Raw genomic sequence first — 18,146 nt, forward strand, 5'->3', positions numbered from 1 at the left:
TCTCTATCAAACCCTCTTTCCATGTCGGATATGTCAAATGTCAAGGTTCATGACAGCTTTCTAAGTATATGCCATATAACCACCGCCCAGGCAGCTCTCCAGTATTTATTGGCCCCGCAGGAAGGCCTACTTACTTGGACAGCATCCACCGAGGATTACACAGATCTCTGACACTTGGCAAGTCTATATAAGCTAGTCTTCCCAATCTTTTTATGTGCAGCGAACCCACAAAGTGTCCACCTCATTCAGGGTTGATGACCTGGGCAATGGTGGCATCCATTTCACGGAACACTAAATAAACCCACAAAGTGTTGTACTCCCAAAGTGCTGTCTATTTTGATACTGTCTAAACAACGGACGGTCCAAGAGCCTCTGTCTGCCTTCTATATATTACATAAATTAATTAAGAAACAGTTGAAATGTTCAGTCCCATTTCAGTTTTTTGAATGTGCATGTATTACTCCTAAAAGTGCATCTATTTCACAAACAATGTGTTATCTGTACCGGTTTTGATATGGTATTTTAGAGTTCCAGGATAGTAGTGTATGTACCCCTATCAGATTACATCACACCTGTACAGCAAGACATTTGACGCCACACAGCCCTTTCAGCAAATCAGAGGAAACCAATCATCCACCACTGTTTGGACGAGGAATTAGAGCCTTTAGAATAAGACCCCCCCAGCACCATACAGAAGCCCTGGGAGAGCAGGCTATAGAGCTGGCATAGAGGACAGTGAGGACAGTGATGCTGGGGGGCAGGATGGACCTGTACTCTCAGCTAGAGAGAGGAGGGGCCTGCTGCCCTGCTATATAAAGACAGGAAGCCCGTCTCCTCTAGATGTGTCACTGTGCCGCCTCTCCCCATTGAGATTCCCATACTGTCCCACACTGTGCCCTCCTCATCTCTTCCCATCACTCTGGTCTGAGGGTCCAAGAGAATTTTGCTGGTGGTAGCCCATCTTCATCTCTCTCCCTCTGGACTGAGGGCTCTCACGCCCCACCTGGCCTCCCATACAGTCACGCTGATCTGAAGGCACGTACCTACCTGCAGCTTTTCATTCATTGACGCTTTTCTTGGGACCCGGCTCAAGATGCCAGAGCCCACAAAGAAAGGTAGGAGTGCCCCTGTTCTCCTCACTGAGTGTACAGAAAGGATTTCAGCATAGTGTACTGTACAACCTGTCCTGAAGCAACGCTTTGTTCGAATTTCAGACTGCATCTAGGATCCTGCTTGTTTAATGTATTAACAACAGCTGATAACTGGTACTAATAATTGTAATGCATATATTCTTTTACTTTCATGTTGTAATTATTGGTTGGTTTTCTCTACTGGCATATAATATGAGGAAAAGTTCCATTAACCCTTAATTCCTTTTTCTTGTTGTGTAAATAAGGGCAAAATATTTATTTTGCAAGGTTTCTTTTGGTGTTTGTTTTGTTCGTTTGTCGGCATTATTGAGTAGTTATTTAGCATTAGACAAAATAAGTTCTCTAAACTATACTTTGAGAGTTCCCAGGAATTTGCTCACGGTAATTGAGAAAGTGACTTTGGCGACAACAGTACTGTATTTCTGCTTGGATGTTTCTACCTCATCTGTGGAGATAGAGATCCAGGTGGTTTATTTAAAAAAACTGCTGTTGTTGCTGCTGTTGGCATGATGGACAGTGGTCTCATGGTGATTAGGAGCCCACTGGATGGAGACGTGATGAGCCCTGGTGGAGAAATGTTGATGAGCCCTGGTGCTTGGCGCTGGGCTGAGCTGGACACCAGCGAAGAAGACCCCTGAATGGTGATACAATCTGGATGGACTGTCTTGGGATCGTGTTGGGATGAAGATGCTTTCCGGATGATGGATACATTCCGTCCTCGGTCTTGCTGATGACTAATGAATGGATGGCAGGGTGGATGACATGTTATTTTGCAGCAGAAGCCAAACAAGATCCCTCAAACCCATCCAAAACTCCATATTCATCTCCCTCCTTTCTATGGTAGAGCCCTCAATAGCATACCGCTGCTTGTCTGCATAGACCTAATCACTCTGTGTCCGTCTTGTCTGTAATTCTGCTATGCTAGTATTTCCTCCCTCTCCATTAGTTCAGATCTTTGGGGACTTTGCTCAATAGTAAGACATGCCCATGTACAGGAACAGTACAGTATATTCATCACTTGGACACCACCCCAACGGAGTGAATAACACGTTTTATTATAAACCGTTTATCTTCTGGTGGACCGTAGCTTTATCTGCAGCAGAATTCGCACATCAGGAATGGCACGCACTCTCTTCTCTCCACACATACATCCAGGCCACTCTGCCGGTGCATTCTCTCCCCTGTAGGACAATGGGGCTTATAGGCTGGAATGGGAGGGCTTTGCAATATTGCTTTCATGGAAGTTATTCAATAAATATTGTGGCAATAAATATGAGGACTAGACCAGGTATGCAGCAACCGGTCCAATCCACCTTTTGGCATCTTTAAACAGTCAGCTGTGAGCTCTAAAAACATTCCATTCACTTTACTGGCCTTATTCTGATTTCAGTACCAGTTTATTACTTGCCCGTGTTGCTTTGATAGGGCTCTCAATAAATGTCAACATCTCAATGTAGTGTAGCAGAGGCTGGGTGAGCTAGGAGAAGTTTAAAATCTATGACGTCGCTTCGGGGTGAGGCACCATGAGACTGTTGGACAGCTTAGCTTCCTCTTGTACATGTATAACACACAGCACTACTGTAAAGTGTGTTTTATTAGTACATGTGAGATGCCTCCAGAAAGTTCATCCACCATAATAAACATTCATGATCCCGTCGGAGTCAAACACACAGGGGAAAGGGAGGCAGTTGCATGCCAGTCCACCGCAACCACCTTCCATAAATAGCTGCTCTGTTGCAGAAGACTAGATAAATGACTGTGAAAAAAGTATTGTTCTTATAAAGGACTGAACAGCTGAAGAGGAGGAGGCTGCTGGAGGTGGTGTTGGTTTAGTCTGCAAGACTTTAAAAATCAGGATGAGAGATGATGGACTGATTGACTGGCTGGCTGGCTGAGTGGCCCTTGGAGCTCTTGGGACCTGGATTCCTTGGTCCCTGGAATAGTTCAGAATGAGCAGACTTTTAATCCCCATCCTTCATACTCTCTCTCTCTCTCGCTCTGTCGCTCTCTCTCTCTTGCGCTCTCTCTCACTCACCACCCGCCATTGTCACACCATCATTTTAGATGATGATTCACTCAGGGCACTCAGGGGTCAGACGTACGGTCATTGAATATCTCATTCAGAGTCAAGAGGCCAGCATCCTCCACTACACCCACTGTGCCTGCTCTCAGCAAAAGTCTTGGGTTTCAGTGGGAAGAAAGCCCACATCCTCAGCTCTGTATATTTACAACCGCTCAGCCCCCATCACTCTCCCTGCTCTGTTACCTCAGACAGCATGGTCGTCGCTTTACGAATTCCACTCCATAAATCAAGCCTTTAGGTAAACAACACAGGGAGACCCTGTCAGCTGCTAATCGCCAAACCACAGCCCCACATCCACACTGAGGTTGTCAGCAGTTCCTTTCTGTGGCCTTTTCACTTCTAGCAGCACTCATTCTCAGAACTCCTAGGAACCAGGAGTCTGTCATTCTGCAACGAACGGACACACTCCCTTAAGTGGACTGCCGGTCCATCCGACACACAATATTCACAAAGAAGAGGTGTTGATAAATGGTGTACATTAAAAAGTTCTGGGGGTCTATATTAAGAAGCAACGGTAGTTTGGCTCCCGTTGAAGTCACCATGAGCCCATCTGTCTGCACAACAGCATGGGCGACAGCTGAACATACCTGCAGAGTGGTCAGCTGCACTGGGAAGTTCGCAGAGGTGAAACAAAACCCTTCTCTGCGATTAGACAAAGAATGCCTCCCTGTAGTGCACATTGATGTGTGTGTGACCCTATAGGATCCTGATGTGATGAGCCAACGGCACGTTTTTGGTGAGGTGTGTCAATTAGTAAATCTGAACTGCAGTGTCCGGCGGGAATCACAAAAGAGTGGCTGGACAACAGGGTTTTGGCTGTGTTGCAGACTGGAGAATAGAGGGGTTGGGAGGTCATTATGGTTCCAATAATGATAATTGTGTATGGACTTTGGATTACAGTATGTACATTATTACTGTAATTAGGCACACAGGGACTTAGGAATGAGAGATGGATGGGAGTTACTGTATATCAAAATGAGAGAGGAAATTGGCAAAGGCAATAGATGTGAAGAGAGAGGGAGTGGACAGAGAAGGGCAGGGCAGACTGTCTTACAGGGAGAGGGTTACTTCATATGGTCCTAGGACTCTGGGACTTTGGACAGGAATGGCACAGTAATGCACAGTATTTCTCCGGATCATTAACAAAGGACCCGTCGTGCCTGGCACAGGGCAGGGTGGCAGCCTGTGAATCCCTGCAGAATTCGCAGGCTGCTGTGCCAGGCCCAGTGCTCATCGCTGAGTTCCACTCTCTGTGGAAATGGACAGGCTAGCAACAGAGCTGGGGGAGTACACTGTCATCACCCTCCAAAAATCCCCCCTACACCCCATCTCTTTTTCCTCTCGGCCCCTTACTCACTCACTCAGTCAGTGGCCGTGTCCAAAATCTGGCTTGCCTACTACTTTAACTGCATACTGTGTACTAATCGTACTATGTACTATTTAGCACACACTGTTTAGTAAAAGTATGCAGTATGCCATGGCCGAAATGTACTACTTTTGGTCCGTTCAAGACAACTGGGAATACGGAAACAAAACGAGCTCAGACTGGGAAAAATTGGGACGTCGGTGATCTTCAAAACTATTTTTCCCAGTCGTAGCACGTTTTTTTCCTGAGTTCCCTGCTGTCTTGAATGCACCGTCAGTTGCGTCTTCATATGAACCAGAAAGGATCGTCTGTAGCCCCACCCAGTGACCTTTCCATGTTGTTGTTTTGGGTTTATGTTAGCTAAATAGCTAGCATTTGGAACTATGTATTTGGAGTAAACTTGAGTGTACCGTAGGCCTACGCATGTATTAATTGAAGAGTCACCTGAAGCTTGAGAGTAATGGGAGATGCAGTAGAGGAATGCAGTGCTGAGGCTACTACTCTGAACTGTGTGTGGTGAGCTTTCTGGCGCCCAGAGCTGCTGAGGCATCACCCAAGTGGGTGCTATACATTGTGAAGGAGAAGTCCAGTGGCTACAGGACTCGGGCTGTTTCCCAGAGCAGCCCACAACAAGATCGTCACCGGACTGCATCTTCATCAACCATCTCCCTGACCACATTCCTCTGATCAAGCCATGAACTGTCCCTCTCCATCTTTGGAGGATGCATGCACTCTATTGGTTGACCTAGCCAACTGTAGCTAGGCTACTCATGATGTGTTGCTTGTTTGTTTTTTACATTTGATGCACTTTGAGATTATGAAAAGTGCTATTGAAATGTAATCAATTATCATACCAAAGAACATTTAGTTTAGTAGAGCAGAAAGCTCTAACGAAGGCCGAGAGCAGTGTGCAGGTTTCTTTTTCATCCTAAACAACAGTGATACTAGCCAGAGCAGTGTGCAGGTTTCTTTTTCACCATAAACAACAGTGATACTAGCCAATTGTTACCATGCGCCTGCAACAAGCACAGGAGGTTGGTGGCACCTTAATTGGGGAGAACGGGCTCATGGTAATGACTGGAGTGGAATCAGTGGAATGGTATCAAATACATCAAACACATGGTTTCCAGGTGTTTGATGCCATTCCATTTGCTCCATCCGGCCATTATGAGCCGTTCTTCCCTCAGCAGCCTCCACTGGGCCAACAACATAGCTCAGATGTGCTAGTGCATTTTTGAATGTTGAAATCTTGAAAGTAAACACACCAACAGTAGATGTATTGGTGTCAACAATTTTTTATTTTTTTACAAACAAAGCTATTGTATAATGATAATACTGTAGTAATATTTTTTTTGGTTTTGATTGCATGTTTTCCAGCCTGTGTTTTATAATATAATATATTTTCTTGTACTATATGCAAATGTTAGTGGTGTAAGCGTGGTTATCAGGCTCAAGATAGAAATCTGTTGTTTTTGGTGCCAAAGTCCCTGTGGGCTGATATCAGTCTTGGTGTAAGTGCTCCTCTTGTAGCCTCTATCTGTCACTGTCTGCTGGCGTCTCCATGTCTGTGTTTGCCTGTTACTGTGTAATCCATCCTCAGTCTACCAGGCTAATGTGACGATTGGGTGGAATTCCCTGTCCTCCAGTCTGCATATTGACACACGACATCAGAATGGAAGATTGTCAAACTTGCATTGACTTTCAATAGGAAGAGGAAAGAGGAAGAACCACTGTGTTGCGCAAGAGTGGAGATTTTCAATCTAACATTCTCGTAAGGACCAGACGAGAACTCACGTGACTCTGTTTCACTAACCCATTAATAACACACAAGGTAAATGTTTAAACCCGATAGGCTAGGGCGTACCAAGGGATGGATAGAGACTTTGATCCACTGATGGCTGTAAGTCCCTTAATAGGTTTAGATTGTAGTGTCCAAATATGTGCCATGATCAGTCCAGACAGTGCAGAGTAAAGAAATGCCCCCATTTTGAATTGTTCTCTTTTGTCTCTGTTTTGCAGATGAGACGCCCAATGGTGAAAAAGGTCAGTGAAGGGTGATGCCCAACAATGTTCTTTCACCTCACACAGCACTGGCTTTGAGCAGAGAACTTGGTATGAGAGAATTATTATGGGAAACTTTGGTTATGTCATGCAGGAGAGAATGTATCCCATATTATGTTGGCAGTCTTGGTCTATTAGATGGTGGAAACCATGTTTTTGCAAATGTGAAAGCACATTAACGTACTACTGAGGCTGCATGTAATGTGGCTATTCCACCTCCGACTTCAGTGTGAATGTGTAAACACGGTCGCTGGTTTAAACACTGTAAATGTGGAGGGTCTACATGTCCTTGGCAATAGAACTGTTGTACTACTGTGGCTCAGTGTTCAGTGGTGACGACCGACTGGTCAGAATCTACACAATCCCCCAGCGGACCGGCTGATCCAGGCCTGTTGATTCAGCTGACGCTCCTGCCCCCCCATGTGACCAGGGCGCTGGCGTGTTATTGGCCGCCTGCCGACGCCAGGCTTTGACCTTAGGAGCAGCGGCAGCATCTTGGGCCTGTGGCTTCGTACAGTGGGGGGCATAGCTCTGCTCCTACACACAGGTTTAGGCTAAATTTATCCCTGGGCGGGCACTGCTATGATTTTATGTACTTCTCTGAAAGTATTCAATCGTAATTGTGCCAAAAATACTGTAATTGTGCTTCAGAATGAGAATCGTCTCAGATTTTATAGTGTAGTTGTAAAGTCAAAAATAAGATTCAGTCAGAATTTGCACAAAGATGAAGTCTGAGTAAACCTGTCATACAGTAAGTAAATGACATATTTTAACCCTGTAATATATTTCATCCATCAACTAAATCCCCTCACGGTTAAGCACCAAAACAGTGAATCTGGTTCAGCCAAATGGTTGTAAAAGTCTTCTGAATTTTTCTCCCTATGTATCGTTGAAGGGAAATTTTGTTTTAGGTGATCATCTACACTCAGAAAATATCCCACTGTATTGATATTGTGCACGCATGTGTACGAACGAGTACAGTAAAATACACTGTACGTGTCCCAATCTGTGTGTAACTGAAGGGAAAATGGCGGGAGGTCGGGCATACAGTGAGTAAGTATGCCCATTTGTGAGAGAGTGAGTATGTTAGAGGCTAGATGTGGAGGCTTTGTGCTATAAAAAGCAGCTCTTCCATCCCTGTTATATTTGTCACATACTCAGAGAGTGTTGCCCCAGACAGTAGTGAGGCGCCCATGCCCACACCTGAGATATCCCTCAAGGTCTCGCCTCCACCCCCAGGTGGGTACCCATGCACTGGTGTCATACTCCTCCTTTCTCCCCTTCCTCCCCCTTTATTATGTTCCACCTTGCATACCCCTCCTTTCTCCCCTCCCACACTCTTCCCAGGTGATTCATTTTCACACCATACTAACAACACGCGTGTTTGTTGTTGTGTGTCCACTGTTCTTATTTCTCTTCATTTATAATGGGATTTCTCGACGGTTCCTCGATGACACACACATTCACACACAAACAATATGCATATAAGTCAAAATAGTCTACGTGCGATCCGAATAAGTCAACTTCCTGATAAGCAGCACATATGATGCACATAATTACGTAGTTGCACTGCTGCTAACACACTCCCGTGCTCGCGTTGCTGTGATGCTCTGTCCCAATACTGGCTTGTGCTTTCTCTACCAAGTATGTCACCATTGTGTGTGTGACTGTATGAGGTATTGGAATATGGAATTTTCCACAGGAAGTCCATTCAGTGTGAATGAGGAAGTATAAGTTTAATTGTTACATTCAGCAGGTAGCCATCAATACATTCCATTGTTATGTTGACATTTCTGGGAACTGTTATGATTGGCTATGTGAAATAATGAAAATCGATTTTTAGAGCTTTTGTTACATTGTAATGAAGTCTTGTACAAGCTTGCTGAATAAGTAAAACTTTACTTCCTTGAAGTTTCCAGGACTAGCTATAGATGTGCAATGACCAGATTGGTAACATCCCTACATTTTTACCTGGTAGTTGGCAATGAGATGGAAAACGTTTTATAATTTGTATCAATTTTGAACGCCTGTCATGCATTCAGACATGACTGTCAATGGAAAGACCCAATCTGGTTGCTGGCTATCTATGCTCATCCATGCCCAGCCAGCACCTCATATATACTGCAGTGTTTTGAGAGGCTGTCAGTGCTTTTGCTCGAGGCTTGCTGCTCCAGCCTGGCGTTGTTATCTGCCGTACAGAACAACCGGTAGAGACTGAGGGGAAGGATCCACAGCCCATAGAGGTGCTTAAGCCTGTAGAGCCTCAGCCTGTGGTTGCTAAGGAGACAGAACCAGTAGAGAATGGGTCTAAAGAACCAGAACCAGAGGCGGTTGCGGTCAGGGCTAAAGAGCAAGTAGAGTCTGTGAACTCTGAAGTAAAGGAGGAGGCCCTGTCCCCTTGCTCACCCCCACCGCCTGGTAAGTAAAATTCACTCAGCCATTCACAGTAGAAGCGCATGCTATTTACTATAACTAAAGCTATAACTGAAGGCCCAGAGTTTTTCCTGATCAGGTCATGTGGTTAGAAAACTCCAAGCGCTCCGTTCAATTGTCCCACTCTCAAACCATTGATTGAAGCAGTTTGACTCTAGTCTGTGCTAGAGTCAGATTCATAGTGTTGGTCTTTGCTAAGGCCCTTTATCTTCTCCCAATAGATCGTATGGGCCAAAGTTCCATTCAAATCAGGCAATGTATTGATTGAATCTGTATGAATCAGGGTTTTATTTGGATTGAAGCGCTGTTTATAATGACTTTGCTTTCTGCAGTGTCGACTAGTGCATTTTTATATACATTAAGTTCTAAGACTTCTAAGGCGAATGTGCCCCCAAAGTTGTGACTGATACAGTGGGGGAAAAAAAGTATTTAGTCAGCCATCGATTGTGCAAGTTCTCCCACTTAAAAAAGATGAGAGAGGCCTTTAATTTTCATCATAGGTACACGTCAACTATGACCAGACAAATGGAGAAAGAAAAATCCAGAAAATCACATTGTAGGATTTTTAATGAATTTATTTGCAAATTATGGTGGAAAATAAGTATTTGGTCAATAACAAACGTTTCTCAATACTTTGTTATATACCCTTTGTTGGCAATGACACAGGTCAAACGTTTTCTGTAAGTCTTCACAAGGTTTTCACACACTGTTGCTGGTATTTTGGCCCATTCCTCCATGCAGATCTCCTCTAGAGCAGTGATGTTTTGGGGCTGTCGCTGGGCAACTCGGACTTTCAACTCCCTCCAAAGATTTTCTATGGGGTTGAGATCTGGAGACTGGCTAGGCCACTCCAGGACCTTGAAATGCTTCTTACGAAGCCACTCATTCGTTGCCCGGGCGGTGTGTTTGGGATCATTGTCATGCTGAAAGACCCAGCCACGTTTCATCTTCAATGCCCTTGCTGATGGAAGGAGGTTTTCACTCAAAATCTCACGATACATGGCCCCATTCATTCTTTCCTTTACACGGATCAGTCGTCCTGGTCCCTTTGCAGAAAAACAGCCCCAAAGCATGATGTTTCCACCCCCATGCTTCACAGTAGGTATGGTGTTCTTTGGATGCAACTCAGCATTCTTTGTCCTGCAAACACGACGAGTTGAGTTTTTACCAAAAAGTTCTATTTTGGTTTCATCTGACCATATGACATTCTCCCAATCCTCTTCTGGATCATCCAAATGCACTCTAGCAAACTTCAGACGGGCCTGGACATGTACTGGCTTAAGCAGGGGGACACGTCTGGAACTGCAGGATTTGAGTCCCTGGCAGCGTAGTGTGTTCCTGATGGTAGGCTTTGTTACTTTGGTCCCAGCTCTCTGCAGGTCATTCACTAGGTCCCCCTGTGTGGTTCTGGGATTTTTGCTCACCGTTCTTGTGATAATTTTGACCCCACAGGGTGAGATCTTGCGTGGAGCTCCAGATCGAGGGAGATTATCAGTGGACTTGTATGTCTTCCATTTCCTAATAATTGCTCCCACAGTTGATTTCTTCAAACCAAGCTGCTCACCTATTGCAGATTCAGTCTTCCCAGCCTGGTGCAGGTCTACAATTTTGTTTCTGGTGTCCTTTGACAGCTCTTTGGTCTTGGCCATAGTGGAGTTTGGAGTGTGACTGTTTGAGGTTGTGGACAGGTGTCTTTTATACTGATAACAAGTTCAAACAGGTGCTATTAATACAGGTAACCGAGTGGAGGACAGAGGAGCCTCTTAAATAAGAAGTTACAGGTCTGTGAGAGCCAGAAATCTTGCTTGTTTGTAGGTGACCAAATACTTATTTTCCACCATAATTTGCAAATAAATTCATTAAAATCCTACAGTGTGATTTTCTGGATTTTTTTTCTTAATTTGTCTGTCATAGTTGACGTGTACCTATGATGAAAATTACAGGCCTCTCTCATCTTTTTAAGTGGGAGAACTTGCACAATTGGTGGCTGACTAAATACTTTTTTTCCCCACTGTAGCTTTTTCATGGTAAAACGGCACATGTAGGCTACATGTAAATGCAGCATGCCTACTGTGTGCACAGTTCAGTGTGCACTTTAGGTTACCCAACCTCCAGAACCAGTTGTTACAGTGGTTACCCTACCACCACCCCCACCTCCAGAACCAGTTGTTATGGTGCAGGTTACCCTACCACCACCCCCACCTCCAGAACCAGTTGTTATGGTGCAGGTTACCCCACCACCACCCCCACCACCAGCAGGTCTGGAAGAGTGTGTGTCTGTGCAAATACACGAACATGTGTATGTGCATATGCAAGACCGTGTGTATATAGGTAGGCTACGTTTATGTGCGTATGCACAAACATGTGTTGGTGTGTGTGTGTATGTGTCTATGTTTGTGTGTGTGTGTGTTTTCTGTGTCTATTCTTCTCAGTACAGTTTACAGATTGTTTCTAGGTTTCATAGTGAGGTTATAATGTAGCAACAATCCCTTGAACACTTTCTCTATAACGTCCTTATTTTAAAGAAATAGCGCCCCTTGTGTGCACTTCTAGTAATACCGTATACCCAGGTATGGTACAGAAACGGTATGAAAATCTGGATACCGGAGGGGCGCTAGAGAGCGTGCTATGGAGTAGACGTGCATTGCTAGAGCTCCGCTCAATTTTGAAACAAATTAATATTTATCTTAACCTCTCACAACCTATAACTTCAAACAAATATGACAAAGGGAAAAGGCAACAAAAAAGGGGGCGCTAAACAAGATAATTGGAATGAGATAGACAACGAACCAATTTCAACGTCGCCGACCCACGAGGAGCTAGCTGAAGAGGCTAGCTTCCAAGAGTTCCCCCACAGATCCTACTCAAAGTGACATACTGGCTGCCATAAACGCACTAAGCAAGAAGGTGGACACAAGGTTGGCTGATATCTCAAAGAGTATTGGGACTTTGGCCGAAACTGTGAAGGCAACTAAGGGAAGGGTGCACGAGGTTGAGCAGACGACAATCGATCACGAGGCCAGGCTACAGGACATAGAGAAACAGTGCGCAACGTTCAAAATGACAACAAAACCCTGAAGGCCCGACTGGAAATGCTCGAGTCGCATTCAAGACGCCAGAACATCCGAATATGTGGGATCCAGGAGGACACGGAGAAAGGGAAACCCACTGAATTTGTCTCGGAGCTGATACCGGCATTGCTGGGGAGTGAACACTTCAAAACGGCCATCCTGATCGACCGCGCACACAGAGCACAGGCAACGGCCGGCCAAGGGCGGGCCACCAAGGCCATTCATTGTAAGGCTGCACTATCCCCACACCACGGATCTCATCCTCAAGCTGGCTAGTCAAAAGTTCCCCCTTAACTACAACGGAGCCAGGGTGTCTTTCTACCCAGATCTTACCTTGGAGGTGAGGAACCAACGGAAAGAGTATGATGAGGTACGCAACAAATGCAGGGCGGCCAACATCCGATATGGATTCCTCTTCCCAGCCCGGTTTAAGGTGACAGTCGAGGTTCAACACGTACGTTTGACAACGCAAAAGAGGCAGATCTGTTCTTGACAAGCAAGCTCCCCGGCTGAGGATACAGAACGGCTGTGCCAGCAGGCTAAATGGCCAAATACAGGCCAGGAATGTGTGTGAATTGAATTTCCGGCCTATGTCTTTTCGATCAGAAGATCAGAAATTGGGACTTATAGGATAGGTGAGATGTTGTGGCTAATATAGCATTGTTTGGCATGTCATGTTTTAGCGCCACTCACCCCCTAACATGAGAGTTAAGTTAAGTGTTATTTAATATTAGTTTATATGCGGAGCATCTATAGGCAACCGAGTTAGTTCAAGCTTTATGTCTAGACACCCTAACGTTTGTGTGTTAGCCAAGGAGTGCTTCGTTTGGGGAAGTCACTCAGTAAAGGGACGGGAGGGGGGTTGGGGTCTGTGTTTTATGTTCACGTTTATTAGTACAGGTGGCATGACAAGCTCCGCACGGCGGGACGTTTTTCTTCTGGGTTTTGTATGACAGCAGCAATTTGCTTTAAAATAAGAAATGCCACATAGTGACCGAGCACAGAGTAGACCAGGTGGAATAAAGATAGTCAGCTGGAACTGTAATGGATTAGGGCATGTCGTGAAACGAGCTAAGGTTTTTTCTCATCTTAAATCACTGGGTGCTGACATAGTGCTTCTTCAAGAAACTCATATTAAACGCCCCCGCGCAGGCCAAGCTACGAGTCGGCTGGATCGGTCAGATATACCAGTCTAACTTTGATGCAAAAGCGAGAGGGGTAGCAATCCTGATAAGGAAAAACATTCCTTTTGTTTACTCAACCTCGATTTCAGATCCTAATGGTCGGGTATATTATTGTGGCTGGTACACTGAATTCAAAACCAATAACCTTGGTCAATTTATATGGACCCAACTTCGATGATCCATTATTTTTTCAAAGGGTATTTAAGGCCATACCAAATATCTCGGATACAAGTGTTATTGTTGGAGGTGACTTTAACTGTACGTTAGACCCTCTTTTAGATAAACAGCTATCAAGGTCACTTCAACAATCAAATGCCCGTGTCTGTCTAAATACATTGATGACAAACCTTAACATTGTCGATATTTGGAGACTGACGCACCCAACAGACAGGGATTATTCTTTCATAAATCATATTCCAGAATTGACTATTTTTTGTTGGACTCCAAACTAATCTCAGCAGCTGAGTCGGTTACCTATCACCCCATTCTAATTACGGACCACTCTCCTCTGTCCATGGTGCTGAAACTCGACAATATGTCGACAGGTCGGCGATCCGTGGCGCTAGACGCATACCTGTTGAAAGATGAGGCTTTTTGTCAGTATTTGGAGGAGCAGATTGCCTTTTTCCTCAGTACTAACGACACGGGGGATGTTGACGACTCCACCCTTTGGGAATCTCTAAAGGCTGTGATTAGAGGTTACATTATTTCTTATACATCAGAGAGGAAGAAACGTGCCAATACTAGGCTGAGAGAAATTGAAAGAGAGTTAGGGGAACAGGAGAACGTTTTAGGACAAATTCCTCGTATACAGTCCTTGAGAAGATCACAAAGTTAAAGTATGAATACAATACCATCCTTTCGAAACGGGTGGGCTCTTTACTTGCTAGAACGCAACAAAGTTATTTTGAACTGGGGGACAAACCACATAAATTATTAGCAAGACAGCCAAGGCATGTACAAGCATCTAGAGCTATTCACAAAATAAAAGACAAGAAGGGTAAAATAGTAACAGATCCGCAGGACATTAATAAATGCTTTGCACAGTTTTACTCAGAGCTATACCAATCAAAATGCGATGCTACTGATCCACAAACTATGGAACGCTTTCTCGCTGATTGTGAACTTCCTAAACTAGACAGGGGGCAGCTGCCGCACTCGATGCAGGGATAACCTTAGATGAAATTAACACAGCGATAGCACAATTTCCAAACAGCAAGGCCCCTGGGCCCGATGGATATGTAATAGAATTCTATAAGAAGTACTGCGCTAGTCTATCTCCACTTATGCTGCGAATGTTTCAACAATCCAAAGAAAATACCAAACTCCCGCAAACACTGTATGAGGCTACAATAGCCCTGATCTTGAAAAAGATAGAGATGTCGTCGTACGCCCCGTGTCGTTACTCCCCATAGAAAACAAGGTGTTGACAAAGATATTGGCAAACCGATTGAAAAAAATATATTTCCGACATCATACACCCTGACCAGACAGGTTTTATCCCGGGCCGACATATATACTACAATTTGAGACGCCTTTTCAACGTAATGTATCATGATCATAAAGTTGAGGCAGTGGTAATAGCTCTTGATGCAGAGAAGGCGTTTGATCAGATTGAGTGGAAGTATATGATGTCGGTTCTGGAGCATTTCGGATTTGGAAAGGAATTTATTAATTGGATAAGAATTATTTATGCACACCCAATGGCGTCCGTGGTGACCAATCAGGAAATGTCGCAGTCATTCCGCCTGTTCAAGGGGTGCCGACAGGGGTGCCCTATTTCGCCTGCTCTCTTCGCTATAGCCATGGAACCCCCTTGCTACGCGCATTCGGGCATGTGCCGATATAGCTTCTGTTAAAATAAAAGACACACAGCACAAAATTTCCCTATATGCAGACGATGTTCTTTTGTTTTTGTCCAAGCCTAAAACGTCTATTCCACCATTACTTAACTTGATAAACACATTCGGCTCCTTCTCTGGCTACAAGATAAACTGGCAAAAAAGTGAGATGATGCCAATATCACGGCCTGTGGATATGCAATTTCTGCAATCTACCCCGCTTAGAACAGTGAGGGACAAGTTCACAAGCCTTGGCATTGTAGTGACAAGAGACCTTGACCAGCTATTGAAAGTGAATTGGGACATGAAAATATATCAGCTTAAACAAAATATAGATTTCTGGAAAACTCTGCCTATTTCCTTGGTTGGTCGTATAAACGCTATTAAAATGGTTGTCCTACCCAGGTTTCTTTACCTCTTCCAATGTCTACCCAATTTCATACCACAAAGCTATTTTAAGAAACTGGATTCAATAGTAACTCCATTTTTATGGGATAACAAGGCAGCCAGAATTGCAAAGAAGCATTTATGCAAGTACAAGATAGAGGGGGGCTTTGGCCTTCCTCACTTCAAACTGTATTATTGGGCTGCTAATCTGAACATTGTGTCTTTCTGGAGGGAAAGTTTACCTGAGATGAGACGGAAGGATATGCCTTCATGGCTTTTGATTGAGCAGGCCTCCTGTCAACGTTCCTCACTCCCTGCACTTGTTAATAGCCCATCATATGTGAAAAAAGCCACTTATGACTCCAATCCAGTCATTTGTCATACTCTTAGGATCTGGAAACAGATTAGGGATTTTCTTAACATACCCACTGTGTACATAGACAGCCCGATTAGCCGGAATCATGCTTTCCACCCTGCAATGGATGATGTGGTGTTTTCACAGTGGAGGGAGAAGGGGCTCACAACAATTGGTAATCTATACATAGATGGTCAGTTAGCTTCATTTCAACAACTACAGGCAAAGTTCAACATGCCAACAACACATTTTTTCAGATACCTCCAAATCAGGAATTTCTTAAGGACACACATCCCACAGTATGGCATGAAGCCAAATAGTCCTACATTAGATAGCTTGATCCTTGTCAAACCCCATTCAAAAGGGTCGGTCTCCAGACTGTATGATGTGCTACAGGCCCACATAGAGGTATCCACAGACACCATTAAAAGGGCTTGGGAACAAGAACTTGGTTCAGAAATCTCAAATGAGGACTGGATAGAAGCTCTCAGGAATATAAACCACAGTTCAGTGAATGCCAGACACAACCTTGTACAGTTTAAGGTGATACACAGGTTACACTACTCAAAAGTAAAACTGCATAAAATATTCCCGGACACCTCACCACTGTGTGAGAGGTGCAAGCAGGAGGAGGGGACGTTGTCCCACTTATTCTGGACATGCCCTAAATTACAGGCTTACTGGGCTCTCATTTTTGATTACTTATCTAAGGCCTTTGATAGAGTTCTAGCCCCAGACCCATTGATCGCTCTGTTTGGTACAGTTGATGGGAATAACCAGGAGGGGAAAGCTGTCTCTCTTTGTACTCTATTAGCCAAAAGGCTCATATTGCAATTTTGGAAATTGGAGACTGTACCTACCTTTGAAATGTGGTTACGGGATTTAGGGAATGTAATCCATATGGAAAAGATTCGATACAACACCTCCAATAGAAGTCCATTGTTTTACAAAATATGGCAGCCGATACTGGATAAATGGTCTAGTCCCGCTTCATAACTGGGCTGACGATCTGCTGCTACTCTGTGCTGTACTCCACTCAATATTTATTTTTGGCTGAACTACACTGCTTGTAATGACTATATGCTATCTTCTTATACACGTACCACCTAATAGGATTTTGTTTTATTTTGTGTATGTGTGAGTTAACTTTTGTTTTGTCCTCTAAACTGGCCATCCCATCCAACAGTACAATGAATGTCATTGTTTGTATTGCTGTCTCTTTTACTTTATTTTTATTGGAAAATAATAAACATATTATAAAAAAAAAGAAAATCTGGATACCACCCAACACTACTCTCTAATGTCTCTGGAGGTGGAGCTGAGCTCAGTTACTCTTTTGATCGACGACAAGCAGAGGGTTTCTCAAGTAACAGGGCTTTTCTTGGATAGTTAGGTCTTAATCTTTCGTATCCCTTGTGGACATTCTTGTGTTCTTCTGGCTGCTGCTTGTCAACTTCAATCACTCTCTACCTCTCACAGTGCTTCTCACTTGTGCTTCCAGCTTTCCTAAACCAAGTTTGTGGTGTTACGCATAATTACTTTATCTTACGTACACGTGTGATCTCTCACATCTCTCACCGTCCACTCCCATCCCATAGACACTGGTGTGGTCTCTCACAGGACACGCTTCGATCTCATGATCAACACGTTTGTGGTCTCGTACACTTCATCTATCCATTTCAAAGACATGCATATGTGGTGGTGTTGTGTCGTGTCAGTCCCATGTTCTGTCTTGTCTTGCATGCTTTGTCTTGTGGCTTGTCTTGTTGGCCTGCCGTGCCGGTGATGGACTTGGAGCTTTTTGATAGGTGGGTCTGTGTCAATCACACCTTTATTGCAGATAAAGATGATGACGCTAAAACCAACACCCCATCACCACCGCCCCCACCAGGTTGGTAACCATGACAAACCATCCCCCCTTTCCCACCTTTTCAAGTCAGTTACCATGGAGACTCCACTATATGACAGTGCTTCCATCAACACCCCAAAACTCATTTTTGCTGGAGACAGTTACTGTGGGGAAGAGTCTAACTATAGAGAACACTATGGATAGATTGTGGATGGGTCTTTTAAACACCAGGTTTTTCTCAGACCTTTGGAATATATATTCCTGATGTGCATTTAATACTTGCACATGGCATTTTGCTGGTTAGAATATTCAGGATCAGCTCTTAAACTATTGCAATATATGTTTGTGCATATCACATACATATG

At 44.2% G+C, this 18,146-nt stretch overlaps 1 protein-coding gene across 1 annotated transcript; it reads left to right on the top strand.

The window, feature by feature from the left end:
* Nucleotides 1–872: 872 nt before the first annotated feature.
* LOC123486994 (proteoglycan 4-like) lies at nucleotides 873–17,591 on the top strand (the record flags this gene model as incomplete). The annotated part of the gene is made up of 5 exons (XM_045218178.1): nucleotides 873–1,115; nucleotides 6,620–6,643; nucleotides 7,823–7,900; nucleotides 8,861–9,079; nucleotides 17,531–17,591. Coding segments are annotated over exons 1-5 (404 nt in total), but the record flags the coding sequence as incomplete, so codon positions are not given.
* Between the last annotated feature and the right edge of the window lie 555 nt (nucleotides 17,592–18,146).

The sequence above is a fragment of the Coregonus clupeaformis genome, unplaced genomic scaffold (genome assembly GCF_020615455.1).
Source record: "Coregonus clupeaformis isolate EN_2021a unplaced genomic scaffold, ASM2061545v1 scaf1417, whole genome shotgun sequence".
Taxonomy (NCBI): Eukaryota; Metazoa; Chordata; class Actinopteri; order Salmoniformes; family Salmonidae; genus Coregonus; species Coregonus clupeaformis.